Here is a 16,115-nt window from a genome sequence, read left to right as displayed (position 1 = left end):
GTTGGGGGGGGGGGGGGTCCTGATGTCTTTTGGGTTAAAATTAGATATAAGACCTAGAGGCCTAATGAGATTCTTATTAGGAATTGAAGTAGCAGTACACATTTTTCTTCATGTTCTGGCTATGAAGGGACCCCATGTTAAGTTCTAGAGTGGCAATAATGCTTTGTGGCCTCATTCTTTTACTCTTGAGTTCAAAGTCTACTCCATAAGTTAAGAGTCTCTATTTGCTGCTTTCTCTAGGAGATGATAGATCCACAATCTAAGCACCAGACGAATTTATTTAATGATTCAAGGGATCCTCGCATATGAACTGTCTCAACTCAGTTGCCCTTAATCAAGATCTGTCCCACATATTGGCGATAATCTATAGTGACAAAAATATTGTCGTTAATGGGTTTCTAAGCCATAAATATGGGGTAGTTAGAATGATCCATAAGAATGTGAAAGTCTATGTTCTAATTTAGTACACAACTCCTTTGAAAGCAACTACAATTTTATCCTTGGTTTTGAATTCCAACCAAAGAAAAGAAACACGTATGATAAGGGAGCGTTGTCATTATGCGCTTCACTTGTTATCCGCCAATGATTTGTGACTTTGTGCTTCTTTTTTTTTCTCGTCTTTCCTGATTGGTTTTTCAGCATCCTACTGATTAATTGAGTCTGATTCAATTAATGTGACTACTATCAATTAATTCAAACGTTACTGTTTTCTCAGTGACTTTTCCAAAATTTCCATTAATGTTATACTACTATCAATTCCTAGGTCCAATAATTATGTAACTGAAATCTGGCCTTTCGTATGCTACCATTTAATTCTGCTGGGACGAGCTACAGCAACACTTTTGTCTCTGTGCTTGTTATCTGCATTGTTGTACGAGCCGCGTCAAGTTTCATGACTCATACCGATTTGAAAGAATTAAGTATGGGAAAACGTACGACAGATTCAATAAATTCCAAATTAAGAGCTTCTTTGAATAGCAAGTTCTTGGAGTTTTGTATTGAGTAATACACCGTAACAATGTGATGGTGTATGTGAGATAAAAGGGTTACTGAAAATTGAGTCGAGAGAATTTGTGTGAAAACTCGCAATCCAGACAAGGTTATTGAGTCCAAGCATGTTTTTGACAGATTGAAATGAGACAAACAGACATGGCTCATCATGAACTGGATCACCTGATGTCAAAGACTCAATTGTGCTTCTAATATTATTAAGGTCTGCCTACGAGTTGGAAGTTCTTGCAAAAAATTTGCAGATGTGAAGCATCTAATAGGTACGCACAACTGCACATGTCCGTGTAATGTTTCTACATTGTGTTCCAATGTTATTAAGAAACAACCTCACTGTGAAAATCATGGGAAACTTCCAAAATTTACAAGGAGAAAGTGGAATGGAGTGAGTTTGAGTGTGGTTAATATTCCTAATATCCCTACCGGCTAGAATCAGAATGTTAACCTTTGCTTCTTTTTGTTGCCAAACAGTCTATTGCAATGTTTCTGTGTTTTTGTGCATATTTCTAGATTTCTAATGGGAGGTGTTCGAATCTCGTTGCTAATGTAGGAATTGCATTGATGACCGATTTGTAAGGACTGTGTAAGTGACGTATTGTCTCAAAAACATATTCTGACTCATAATTATAATCAGAATCGAATCCATTCAAAATTTTTTATTATAAAAAAATACTCCCTCCGTCCCACTTTGATAGTCCTGTTTCTTTTTTCACACAGTTTAAGAAAAAATAGTTAATTTTGTTGGAAAAGTAAATTTAGATTGCTATTTTTCTAAAATACCCTCAAATTAAATGTGGTACAACTTTATGGGAACTTGAATTGATGGTAAAAAAAGAATCAAATTTCATTAAATGGGGTAGGTTTATAGTAATAACTACTCACATTGAATAAGGATATTTTAGAAAAATTAAAATACAACTACATTCTTCAATTGGAAAGTGAACTATAATTTGGGACAGATGAAAAAGGAATAGAGAGGACTATCAAAGTGGGACGGAGGAAGTATTAATGTTCTTACTAATTAAATTAGGATTTGGAAACATAGCGAGAGATTGGCGTTGCTCTTTTGTTGCAAAATTGTTGGGCCACTCATTGAGAACACAACAGCAATTCACGTGGCATTGAAAGTGTTTGGATCATATATAAACCAGCGCGTGAACAGCTCTAAAGACATTAGCCCAAGCTTTCAAATTTTTAGCCCAATTGGACGATGGCCCTCAATGGTGTATCGCTGGACTCAGTTGGACCCTTTGAAGCTAAGGCTTGGAGTCATTAGAAGTCGAATAATTGCACATGTTTCCAGACGTGGGGCAGGTACTGACTGTCAGATTAATCGTCCCCTAAACAGTGTAATATTTTTCGAACGTTTTGTAATTCTATGTAAACTTTTTATATATTTTTATAACAGATGTGTGATATTCTATTACTACTCATATGAGTCTCATATATAATAATTGTGTTTTCGTTGTTAAGTTTATAAATAGTTCATGTAGAATTACATTTTATTCAAAAAATATTATATTATTTCGAACGATTATTACTGACAACCGTCCAGCTCCGTATCCCAAGTTTCTAGCTTTTATGTTTCTGACTTCGAGCCACTTGGAAAAGTCTCAAATACCACTCATTTACGATGATTCTATATATGTAATAATGCTAATTTCAAAACATATACTACCAAGAATCACAATCAAATGCATGTTTGTTGTTTTCTACTTTTCTTTGATTCAACAAATGTGCAGTTTTATTCAAACCAGTCGATATTGGTTGGTTTTTTTTTTTTTTTTTTATTGATACGATAGCTTCTTACACTATGGGGAGGGAGAGGGCCTAAAAAAGTCTTGGGTAACCCGGAGTGGCCACCAGCCTTAGTCAATATTCAATATTGGTACTTGCTATAGCTAATTTGACGCACTGTTGTTTACTAGTACACTATATAGAGCCTGCCGGTTTTGGAAACTTCAAAAAAGTACAGCTACTTGAAAATCTTCAAAAACCATTCAATTGGTTTTGTCGTGGTATAAACTGGTCATCATCAAATGTTTGTTTAAACAAAATCAGGACAAAAAAATGTGTTAGGGTTTGTATTTTTGTGCACCTCGTGTTACTCGCACTTTGATTCAGAAGACGTATCAAGAAGCCCTTTGAAATTTTGGAGGCGGTCAATGAAGTTTATCAACAAATTTCTTGTTAAAATAATGAAGACAACTTTGGTGTTTGTCGGATTTCATGATTAATTTGAACTAGTAGACTACAATGACCAATTACTTTAACCAAGAAAATTTTTTTTTAAAAAAAAACTCTATAACACTTGTAACACTTGAACTCAGATTTGGGTTAACTCAGAAAAGATGTCTAAGCTTTGGCTGCATATAATTTTGAATTTAACTCGAGTAATAAACAAGTCAAAATGGATTCGGTGTTCGTAGAATCATAAATCTGACTTAGAATTCCAATATTGGAATCGAAAACAAATTAAGATCGAAAATAATAATATCGTGGAAGTAAAAAAAAAACCGTATCTATTTTCTTGATGGGCTTATGCTTGTACAAATAAAATGACAGATGGACTAACAAATCTTCATCTTTCGGGTTTGTTTTCTACTTCTACTTCTACTTCATGCTCAAAAGTCAAGATAACTAATGCAAGAAACAAAACCTTAATTACATACTAAATGTTAAGCAAACAAAGGTCTCGTTTGACAAATGAGTTTTTTGGATATTTATCTAAAATTTTACTGTAGCTTATTATAGAAGTTGTAGAAAAATTTTTTGAAGTGTGTAAATTTTTGAGTATTTTAAAATGTATAATTTAAAAATTTTGAGGAATTTTTTAAAGTTACCGTAACTAAAGTTGTTAAAAAATTTGTAGAAGACAAATTTGGCCAAAAACAGGGCAGCTGACTCGGTAATGACAAGGTCAATCAATGGTCAGTGGATCTTCATGTCCTGGAGGTTATCTTATCAGCGCACGCTTCAGTCCAGTCAATTTTCTGTGGGTCATGCCGACCGGTCAGCCGGATGGGTGACATTGTGCAGCAGGTACAAGAAGACGATGCCCAGAAGACGATGGAAAAAACAAGAAGACGATGCCCAGAAAATTCTAATGCAGAAGAAGGCGGCCCTTTTTTATATATATATATTTTTTACTGATATTATTATTATTGGTTTTTTTTTTTACTGATATTATAGTATTCCACACTAGACATGGATGAATTGAGAATACTAATTGCAAATTCTTTCTCAACCACCACCTGGTAACTTCCGAGGAAAAAAGCGACAGATGAGATGATCACGAATGAAAGAAAACGAAGAAACGAAGATCAAATATAGTCACAGGCCTTCAACAATTGTTATATTAAGCAGTCCAAGATAGCCTGCAGTGCTGAAATCCAGCTGACTGCCTCTGATCTTTCGAAAGGAGGGAAAAGAAAAAGGGTAGAAAAGAGTTGGGTTTTGTCCGGTTTTGTTTGATTGATTCTTGTAGCTCCTTTAAGATTGTATATGTATCTCGTTAAAGTCTAGTACAAATAAAATTCACGAGTATATCAAAATTATATGAGTTTATACCAAAAGAAGCGCCGTGATTTTGAGGTAGGGATGCTCATTCTCTACAAAGCCATGATTATCTCAAAAAAAAAAATGGTAAGTTTTGAATTAGTACTAGTAGGTTTGTTTGGACAGTGAAATTATTTCAAATAATATTTCGCTTGCATTATAAACACATTTTTCAGTTCACCTTTTATATTCACAATTACCTTTTTATTTCACATGTATCGCATCACAGAAAATGTTACAGTAATTATTCCAAATAATATTTCAAATAATACTATACCCTAGTAATTCACTCTTAAATACATTTATTTTAACAGTAACTAATACATATACGGAAAGTCACAAAAATTTATTCCACATTTACTTTATGTTCAAAATGAATTAGACTCTTAAAAAATAAATATATATCTTGTGAAAACAAATAAAATTACAAAAAAAAAAAAGGTTGACCTGACTACCGTCAGTCCCATCCCAAGTCCAAGATCGTATAGGTCACAGTCATTTAGGCCCCATTTTCCACTGTTATTGCACAAGTAATAGTAGTAAAACTACAATTAATCTCGTCATTTTTCTAATTATTATTATTTTTTTACTTTTTATGCTCCTATAAATATATTACTAGTATCATGTAGAATATACATAGAGTCATAACTGCATCTATCAGATGTCCCCCCAGAAGAGACGTTATAATAATAACTACCTCTATGACGATGAAATGTGCATCAAAAGTCCAAGTCTCCGTCAACTCTTCTAAAAATTTCAAAGCCGGCGGCCACTATGGTCTGATCTAATCTACTCTGCAATATTTTTTCTTCCTAATGATATGTAAAACTAAATTCACGCACTCCATGATGCTTTGGTGAAATTAGGGTAGTAGCCATTCTTACTCCATGATTCTATGCTTTTTGGTCAATTGTGAATAGATCCAATGCTTTTTTTTTTTTGTTTTTTTGTGTTTATTCTAAACGGCAACATTTTCAATTCATTATTTAATGGATACAAAAACCATAGAGTACATGCAAGATAAAATTAGAATATAAAATGAAAGCAAATAATTGTTTTTTTAATACTAAACTCAACAATCGTGCATTATACATGATAGTCAATATAAAAAGGACAAAAAGGAAAGACAAAAGAACAAGAAAGCATATGCCACTGTGAGCCGTGAGGTCCGGTCTTCCCTCCCTCCCTCCCTCGGGGTAACTAGTACAAAAAGGAAAAATACACCATCATCTAGTAAATTCTTCTCTAGGAAAAATACTCCACCACTGAGCTAAACCCTGCTTGGGCGGTAGGTCAGCAAAAAAAGTCCAAGAATTGTGTCAAATCACTCCATTGATTTAGTAAGGTCTGTGTACCTATTAACCCCTAACATAAAATCTCTTTAGGCTCTCCTTCCCCTCTAGTTTAGGATAGATAGGTTGTCTAATAGTTGTCGTTTCGAAAAAAAAAATCTAGTAAATTCTTTTCTATGACTTCACAAGGAGAAAAGCAAAAAGTGAATAATCAATAAAATAAAAAGAAGAGCAACCATAAAATAACTAATTTGGTATGTTGCACAATAATTTAAGAATTTTTTTAACGGATGCTCTTAGACACTCGTTACAGACCTAACTTTCACTTAATTTATCATATATATACACATATTAACAATTATTATCTTCTCTTATATTTATATACTTTTTATATTTAATTTTACCTGTTCCCTCTTGTATTTATTATTTTCCTTAATTAAGTTTATACTTTTAAAAATATAATACTTGAAATATATTTTAACTAGTGCCTTACAAGCACGCGCGCTAGATAAATCAATAATTTAATGCAAATTTAAGTGAGATACGGCCGAATCACATCCAAACAAATTAATTTATATATATTAAATCGTTATAATAATTTTTCTAGAAAAAATAAAGAAAAATGTAATCCAAACATGACCAGCTCACCACAGTCTTTGCCAGCCAATGACCGACCCGCCATTATAATACTACAAAGGATATTTCCTTCCCCCTTCCCTCCCTTCTTCCTCCTACTTACATATGATACTAGAAGAAGTATAACGAAACAAACTACAGCTAATTTTCACCGGGACAGAGTCATTATTATAGTCTCCGTATTCCTCCCAAGTCCAAGCAGTGGAAATATACTTAGTACTCTGATTAATTCATTCCGCGTTGAGGTGCTAAAAATCAATATGAAGAACGATCATCATCAAGAATTTGATCATCATCAAGATTATTTCTTTCAGATGGGTTCTTATGGAACTGCAACTCCTGAAAGTGAGAGGCCCACTTCATTTTCTGAACCTGCTACCTCATGCCAGAGTCCCTCCTCCTCAGCTGATCCTCTTTCCCCGATCTTCAAAACCGGTAAGTTTCATGAATTTCAGGAGATTTAATTTCTGCCTTTTTGGAAAGATTTTGGTCATTGATTTGTTTGAATTTTAACTGCAGAAGACAAGGGAGACGATTCCAAGGTGGTGGTTCAAAAGAAGAAGAAAAAATTAGAGAGGAAGGCCAACAGTTATGTTTACAGAATTCGTGAGCATGGTACGCTATCATTGTTAATGTTTTTGTCCTAGTATGTGATTGAGAATTTTCGTTGTGCAGTTGCTCTCTGTTCGTTGCAGGGGGCATATTTAGTTCTTGAAAAATTTCGAACGCGTCTTCTAAGCAATAAATTTGGTTGTTATTGTGAATTTGCAGTGAAATTGGGGCCTAAATTTTCTGAAACAGTGAAGGGGAAGTTGAGTTTGGGGGCGAAAATAATTCGAAAAGGGGGGCGAGAGAATATATTCAGGCAAATATTTAGTGTAAGTGATGGGGAGCAGCTGCTAAAAGCTTCGCAATGCTATTTGTCAACAACCGCTGGTCCAATTGCTGGAATCCTCTTTATTTCCACCGAAAAGGTTGCTTTCTGCAGTGAAAGACCAGTTACCTTATCGGCCTGTCCCGGAGGTGTTGTTAGAACACCATACAAGGTAATTATTAATTATACTACGTCTAAACAAATACCACAGTTATGAAAATAAACTACCACACCACCTCTCTCTCTCTCTCTCTCTCGCGATCAGCTAACTCTAAAAAAAAAAGGAAGAAGAAGAATTACATAATTTATCGTAAACTGATGGATGTTTTTATATTGGAGTATTAAGTTTTTCTTTAAAAAAATATGGGTTGATTTTCCTAAGGAAGAAAAAGGAGATTATTGCAATTCATTTCTGCTAATTATACAGATAACTAGCATGCCGGAAATCCCTTTTTTGTGTGTATGTGTGAGATACTGTAATATTTTTTTGAAAAATACTGTAACATTCTTTTCATGTGACGTAGGTGAAATAAAAAAATAATTGAAAAATATATTGTTGATACAAGTAAGTAAGTCAGTGTTTATAAATAAGATGAAAATAATATGTAATTCAAACACGTATAATTGAGAGATGAGTAGTTGTATATAATTCATACCTAATCTCATAAAGTGCCCTTCTACTATTGGATGAACTTCAACTGCCAACTTCTCATTTTGCTTTTAAATCGATGGTTAAAAGTTAAAAGCTTTAAAGTGCACCATTTTGAAGAAGAATAAAGAGAATAGTCTCATATTACCAAAAACCCAGAGAGAGAGAGAGAGAGAGAGAGAAGTCTCTGTCTCTCCGATTTTTTATTCATTTCTTTCTTGTCAGTTGTCGCTCTTTTTCCTTGGCAATTTCTTCCGAGCCTGAAATTTCTGCTTGAACTTGAAAGCCGACAATGTATGTATATATAGGGCGTTGCCTAGACCCTAAAGAACAGGTGACAACCACTTGGATTGTTGAATTTTAACTTTGGAATGATAAAATGGTGTAGTGATTCTGGAAAGTGAAAAGTGGGCAAAATTACCTTTTCATCAGTACTTAAATTGATGTCAAAGTTTCTATTTAGTCCCTTCACGCCGCGTTTAATTTCTTCAGTTGAGTCGTGAAACCCTCAATGTCAACAACTCTTCATTAATTACTGATATGCTTGCCTTTACAGGTTTCAATCCCCGTGAGAAAGATCAAAAAGGCCAATGAAAGTGCGAACGTGGAGAAGCCGGCAAAGAAGTACATAGAAATAGTTACCGACGACAATTTCGAGTTCTGGTTTATGGGATTTGTACGCTATGAAAAAGCCTTGAAGAATCTCCGCAAGGCAATTTCCATGTCCAGCTCAATGCCCTTTTAGGTTTAGCAAAGTTCGGGTAGAGCAATATACAGTTGTGCTTAGCGTATGGTCTCGTGAAGATGAGAAGAGTCTTGCATTAGTTTGTAATTCTCCGCTCATTCAGTCAACGGTGTGAGATTTAAGTCGTTTGGATTGTTATTTTTAGAAGTTTTTGTAAAAGAATATATTATAATAGTTTGATGTATATGAGATAAAAAGATGATTAGAAAACGTGTTTACGAAAAAACAATTTTCATGTCCAACGCAATGCCCTTTTAGGTTTAGCAAAGTGTGGGTAGGACAATATATAGTTGTGCTTAGCATATGGTCTCATGAAGATGAGAAGAGTCTTGCATTAGTTTGTAATTCTGTATTGATTCAGTCAACGTTGTGAGATTTGGTTTGCCTCTACTTCAATATGTATAGGTCGAGATTATTGTTTGGCTTTGTGAATTTTACAGCAAAAACAAGCAGATAATAGCAGATAAATAGCGATATTACTTGTTCTTCAAACGCAAGGGCCTGGCTTTTTTTTTTCCTCAACAAAAAAGAAAAAATTTTTGATACAGACACGTCTCTGTGAGAAATTCCTAGCTCTTTGGACTTTCGAACAGCAGAGCAATATTTCACTCAACATTATGAGTGTGTTTGGATTGTCATAAGGTGAAATAATTTACATCTCTGTAAAGTGAAATAATTACATCTCTAGAGACACGTCTCTATAAAGTGAAATAATTTACAATCTAAGCCGTTGCTATAAGGTTATGAAACTAACAAACGGTTTTTTTTTTTTTGGTAGATTTTTCTCTTTTTTTTTATTTTTCTTTTTCCTTTGTTCAATTCGTTTTTGGCTGCAGTTTGAAAATGAGGTCAGGATAGGTCAATTTTCTTGATGAGTCCACCTGCCGTAAACATGAGGACCCACAAACATGAAAATTCCTAAAATTAAGGATGCAGCTTAATTTTAGTTTGTTTCTGACGCTTAATGGTATGCTTTAATACATATTTGAAAAAAATGAAGAATTTAGCACAAATTAAATGTCTGTATATGTTTTGCTGTAGAGAAAAGGGAGGGCCTACATCACAAATGAGTGATGTCAGCATATATTCTTGTTATTGTTGTTGGGCATCTTCGAGGTGAGCTCTGTCACTTTGGAGTAATTAGCCTGGTGATTTCAGGATATCCCTCCGAACACAACAAAAATATATATATACTCCATCCCTTTTTTTATAACCGATGTTTAAGAAATTTGCTTTAGTGTATTTTTATCTGTCGTTTTATTATTCCCATACAGTATTAATTATTTTTTCACAATTTTACCCTTTTATCTCTCTTTTCCAATACAGGGTTCTTAATTACTACTCCTAGTTTGGTGGGAGTTAGCTTGCATTGCTTTTGGCCTAGTAAAACAACACCATTTAGTACTATAGTGAGAGAAAACATGGGTGAATTAGATAATTAATGAGGGTACAAAAGGAAAATAGTGTACAGATTTAAGCAATGAAAAATTTTTCTTAATTGGTGTGCAAAATCTTAAACTTCAGTTATAAAAAAAAAGGAGGGAGTATATAACAAGAACTTGTTTGAACGATCGCCTGAGATGAACGTAGCTCGGATCATTTGGCGTCTTAGATCCTCAAAATGACTTGCTATTGGATCGTCCGCATCTCCCCCCTCTGATTGGTGGTGTTGCGCGGACTCTCCATTTACACAATTTCTATCCGTTGCCCCCCCTACACGGGCATCTACTGTTGCTAGTCCTGCTTTGAAACTTTCAACAGCGCTCCAAGTCCAACCATATCTAATCAATCTGTTTGAGAGACCCTTCCTCTTATGATATAGTATATGCTCCGAGGTCTATTCGGTAAATTGGGAGACCGTAACAACTCCCAAAACTCTTGGTGGGCTTGGCATTAGGAAGACTGTTGATGTGAATGCAATAGCAATGGTTGGGTTGTGCTGAAGAATTATGCAAGAGGAAGAAAAACCTTGGGTTAAAATTCTGAATCATAAGTATGTGGATTCCTTAACCACCAGACATAACAAAAGAGCGATCCTTAACCATATCAAAGGATCTATGAACCAGAAGAGTCTTATAATTGGAGTAGACCTTTATAATTAAGGAGTGGGATGGGCCATCAATAATGGAAAACATGCTAGGATTTGGCTGGAAGATTGGACTTCTTTGGGGCCTTTAAGGAGTTTAGTTTCTGGTTCTCTTCAATTTAAAGGAGGATTCCCTCATTATTTCCTCTATCTTTGGAGATAGAGGTTGATGAAAATTTGATTGTATTTCTTTTGAACTTTCTGATTGTATCACCAATACCATTAAAGCCATTCCAAGAAGTTAGATGTCAGATGTTCAAGACTCCATCATTTGGAAAGCTAACACTAAGGGTCAGTTCTCTTTAAAATATAATGTTCATCTACTGGGGATTGAAAGTACAAAGATGCGACTGAGTAAGATATTTCATGGGTTTGAAAAATTTTTAGCAAACAGTCGAGTGCAATATTTCTTGTGGGTTGCCTGTCAGGATACAATTCTCACAAAAACTAACCTTTTTAAGAGAAAAATAAGATTTATGCTTTCTTGAATCTAACCTTAAGAGGCTGATCACTCTGCCCCCAAGAGTCTGCTTCCTTTGTAACCACCGTTGTTACCGATGTTAATTGTGTTTACATTCAGCAAAAGGACAAAATGAATGCGTGCATAGAAAAATAAAGTAGGACTTTTCATATCTCTCAATTTTGAACCAATTGGCAATTGCTCAGTATTGGTCCGTGTCCCGGAATTTGCTTCAAAATCCACCAATATTCCACAAAATTTTGTCTACGAATCCCACAAACCTGATTTTCACTAGTGAATTTGATGTTGACGTAACTGGATTTTCGAATAACTTTATGAACAGAGGTGAGAATGTGATCGATTGCGATGCCATTGGCAGTCAATCATCACCTTCACAAATTGAAGTGCACAAGTGTGGTTTGAACCACTTTGTAGCATGACTAGGGGTGCATTTAAATTGAGTTAAGCTCGAATAGTAAGATAAAATAATTGAATTTGAATTCGAACTCGAGTTGTTTGAACTTTTAGAAGTCAGGTTCAACTTTAGTTTACCTTACTCGAATTCGAGTTTAATTAAGCCTAATTGAGTCTAATCAAACTTAATTAAGTCTATTCAAATATAATTGAGTTTAATCAAGCATATTCAAATATAATCGAATTCACCAAATAAAAATTACATTTCACAATAATAAATATAAAAACTTGAAAACTATATTCAATTAGGCGTTAGTGAAATCTTCAATCCTTCAAGATACTCATTTTTTTTTTTTTCCAATTAGGCGTTGAAATCTTCAATTTTTTTGAAGATACTATTGATTTTCTTGGATGTCCATATTTGACGGATTAAAATACTGAATACGATTGCTACCTATCCATTTTGTAGTGCATCAATCTTTACGTACGCTATTCTGCGTCTTTCCCTTGAATTTAAACTTCTTGATTATTAGTGCTAACTTCTTAGCAGAAAAGTTATCCAGCATGAAAATGAAATTCGCCTAAATTAAGACAATGAAAATTGACAACTGAATGAGTTTACCAGAAGAAACTACAATTGCTGCGCGTTATGGAAAGGAAAATTAAACTTGGATATCAGTTTTTGTATTGTTAGGAACATGACATCGTAGTCCAAGCTTTCTGGTTTGAAGGCATCTGTAAACCTGAGTCCACTAGTGTTGCAACTTTCAGAGGTTACATTTCTACTATTATCTAGTATTTCTTCCTACCAACAAAAAAAAAAAATTTTTTTGGGGGACTTCATCCTGGCCTATATAATTAAGCCATCCGTCTTGATATTTCAACAGAAACAATAATGTTAGATAGGAATACAACAATTAAAATTTCGACCACAATTCTCCTTTTATGCCGTGTTTTCTTCACTGTCACAGAAAAGCTCAGACTACGATGCCATGTTCCATGGCGGTAAGAGTAGAAAACTTGTGATCCGAGTTAACTTTCCTTTCCGTACTGAGCATATGCAGTTTCTTTTGGTAAACTCATTTTGTTGTCAATTGTCATTGTTTTTTATGGTTCAATTTCCTTTTCCTGCTTGATAAATTTTCTGCAAAGCAGTTAGCATTAATTTTCAAGAGTTTCATAACCAGGGTTAAATTAAAGAAAAAGACCCAGAACTGCCTAGAGAGTGAGGTACCACAAAGTAGAAATATGTTGCGCTCATCCAGTATTGAATCCGTGAATTATGGACATCCGAGCTGGTCAATATTTTCTTCAAGAAGGGAATGAAGTTTTCACAACCGTAAGACTTCGTTACCCCAAAAAAAAAAAAAAAAACTAAAAACGATAGGTTAATTGTGTCTAACTTAAACGTGACATGATTATTATGCTCGCTTAGTTCTTAAGTTGTTTTTAGACGGAAAGGAAACAAATAGGCAAGAATTAATGTAAGCCAGAAACCTTTGCATTTTCTGATGGTAATGAAAGACTAACACGTAGGAGGCAGAGGGTTGGAGATGTTGCCATGGTACTATCAAGTGATATGCATACGAAACTGCAGAAATTTATATTAGAAAGCATTGTTTTAGTCACTATAGTGGGTGTTGCTATCCATTTCCTCTAATATGATTTTTATTTCCTTCTTTCGATATATGGTGAAGAAAAGGAAAATAAGAGGTTCTTTATTCAGTGCAATTAATATAACAGTACGTAGAACAGCACAGTAAGTTCCCTTATTTACCCTTTTTTTCAAGTATAACAATTTTTTATGCTTTCTTGAAAGTAACATTCAGTGGTTGATTACTGAGGTCCAAAAGTCTTCTGCCATTGTCAAGAATAACACCAATATTCCCACAAACTGGTCTGCAGATATTACAGACAGCAGGACAAAAATAAAAGATGTAGGCATCTTCATATCTCTGAATTCCAACCAATTGCTTAGTGTTTCACGTCCAGGATTTCCTTTAACTCCACGGGTCGTCAAAAAAAATTGATTTGGAACATCAGCATTGTACACAAGTCTCAACATAGTCGATAAAACACAGACTGTTGAGGCAAAGAATACAATGTTTAGATCAGTCCCTAAAGGAACAATATGATCGTTAGGGTTCACTGGGAGAATGTGAGTGGAATACCATTGGATGTCTGGTTCAGTACTTGGATAACATCAAGTGGGCGGGTGAGATTTCCTCTGCGTAGTAGTCCTAGCCCACCACCACCTGTATGCTGCCATCAGGTGGCACTACATAGTAATCGACACCAGCTTGGACAGCATTTCCATCAATGTCTAGTGTTAGGTTCATAAGTAAAGAATTATATTCCATATTAGTTAAAAAAGAGTGGTTAATATGTAAGTCAGGGTCCAATATCTAACCGTTTAAACTTTTGGGTTACAGTTGGATTCCTGACTTACATATTGGACTCTTTGATGGGCTCTCTCGGGTGTTTCTCTCTAATAAGTAGTATCAGAACTTCTGGTTACGAAACTGAATTACTCATAGGCAAGTGGATTCTTCTCAAAATTACACCGGTAAAAATTCCCTTCTTAGTGGTGGATCGAAGTGTCAAAGAGTTTGATTGGTGTTCGACCAAGTGCGTCATGGATTTGGCAAGGGGTTTGATTGATGTCAAACCAAGGAGTCAAGGGTTCCAGTTTAGATATTAAAGAAAAGTGGGTTCATGATTGGGAGAAGAGATGACTTTAGGTGTTAAGGTGGGTTTGCGTTGAGTATTAAAGTAAATTCGGAGAAGAGATTGTAAACTTTGAAAAAACCCTAACCAAAGAGTCCAATATATAAGTCAAGAATGTAACTTTAACCAAAAGGTTAAAACATTAGGTCTCGGACTCTTACTTACATATTAACCGCTCTTTCTCTATCTCTTGGATCAATGTGGGACATAACCCTTTACTCATGAACCTAACAAATCTCCCCATTTATGAGTAACTCCTCAGATTAAATCCAAATTTTCAAGTCCTTCGATCCCACTTTAATATTCAACACAAACTCATCTTATCATCTAAGATCACCTCTTCTCCCAAACATGAACCCACTCTTCTTCAACATCCAAACTGAATTTTTGGACCTCTACCAATCCTTGGCTCCATCTCACACCAATTGGAACCCCTACCAAATTCATGGTGTACTTGGTCCAATACTAACCAAACTCTTGGCACTTTGGTCCACCACCAAAAAGAGAATTTTCACTGGTTCAACTCCGAAAAGGATCCACTTGTCCATGAGTAGTCCAGTTTCGAAATCTGAAACTCTGATACCAATTTGATAGACAGAAACACCTCAAGAGAGTCTACCAAAGATCTCAATATGTAAGTCAGGAACCCAACTTTGACCCAAAAATTTAAGCAATTAGGTCTCGGACTCTTACTTATATATTAACCCCTTTTTCTCTATCTATCGGATCAATGTGGGACATAATCCTTTACTCATAAATCTAACAGATTTGGCAGGGAGTTTGATTGGTGTTAGACCAAGAAGCCAAGGGTTAGCAGGGGTTCAAAGTCCAATTTCGATATTGAAGAAAAGTGGGTTCATGATTTGGGAGAAGAGGTGACTTTTATTAAAATGAGTTTGTGTTGAATATTAAAGTGAGCTTGGAGAAGAGATTGTAAACTTGGGTTTAATGTGAAGAACTACTCATGAAAAGGGAGATTTGTTAGATTCATCAGTAAAGGATTATGTCTCACATTAGTTGAGAGACGAAGAAAGAGCGGTTAATATTTAACTAAGGACCCGAAACCTAATAGTTTAAACTTTTGGGTCAGAGTTGAATTCCTTACTTACATATTGGATTCATTGATGAACTCTCTCGAGGTGTTTCTTCCTAACATCCAACACTGGATTTTGAAGGTGATGGAATCCGTTAAAATTAATGAAAACGGATGAAATGACAAAAATACCCTGATATAACTAAGTAAAATATAGTTCAACAAAATTATTTGTTTCATTCTCTAGAGAGAGAGAATTGGAGGATAAGGGGTAGAACATATATATTTGTTAAAAATTAGGTATAAAAAATTTGTTTTTAGATTTCAATAAGTCATTTCCGTTAATTTTAATGGATTCCGTCACCTTTACAATTTAGTTCAAAGCATGAGGTGTTGTCTTATACGTTTTGAAATCACGGAGGTTTTTCTGTATATTAGGTTTACCACAAAAGCTTTTTGTTTTTTTACCCTTAATGATTTGAGAGTTGATTTTCTCAAGGGGGCTTACTTTAATATTAGGCCCTGAATATGAAGTAGAAATCAAGGTGTGAAAAATCACTTCTGTGAGTTGCAAAATTTGCAACTATGGTAGGTTTCTGGATTCTAATTAATTAGGCTCAGGTTGACAAATGC

The 16,115-nt window shown here is 34.8% G+C and overlaps 1 protein-coding gene across 2 annotated transcripts; it reads left to right on the top strand.

Annotated features, from left to right (window-relative positions):
• Window positions 1-6,481: 6,481 nt before the first annotated feature.
• LOC113741406 (GEM-like protein 7) lies at window positions 6,482-9,152 on the top strand. Of its 2 annotated transcripts, none has more exons than XM_027268930.2 (4): window positions 6,482-6,929; window positions 7,017-7,109; window positions 7,266-7,540; window positions 8,574-9,152. In XM_027268930.2, exons 1-4 carry the CDS (start codon window positions 6,494-6,496, stop codon window positions 8,760-8,762), a joined length of 993 nt encoding a protein of 330 aa, XP_027124731.2. In that variant the 5' UTR covers window positions 6,482-6,493; the 3' UTR covers window positions 8,763-9,152. The 2 variants fall into 2 exon arrangements, with proteins under 2 accessions (XP_027124731.2, XP_027124730.2); XM_027268929.2 differs by having other exon boundaries at window positions 7,014-7,109.
• The last annotated feature ends 6,963 nt before the right edge of the window (window positions 9,153-16,115 follow it).

This window comes from Coffea arabica, chromosome 4e, assembly GCF_036785885.1.
Source record: "Coffea arabica cultivar ET-39 chromosome 4e, Coffea Arabica ET-39 HiFi, whole genome shotgun sequence".
Classification (NCBI taxonomy): domain Eukaryota; kingdom Viridiplantae; phylum Streptophyta; class Magnoliopsida; order Gentianales; family Rubiaceae; genus Coffea; species Coffea arabica.
The sequence above is the reverse complement of the archived record's forward strand: the minus strand, read 5'-3'. Positions and strand labels throughout refer to the sequence as shown.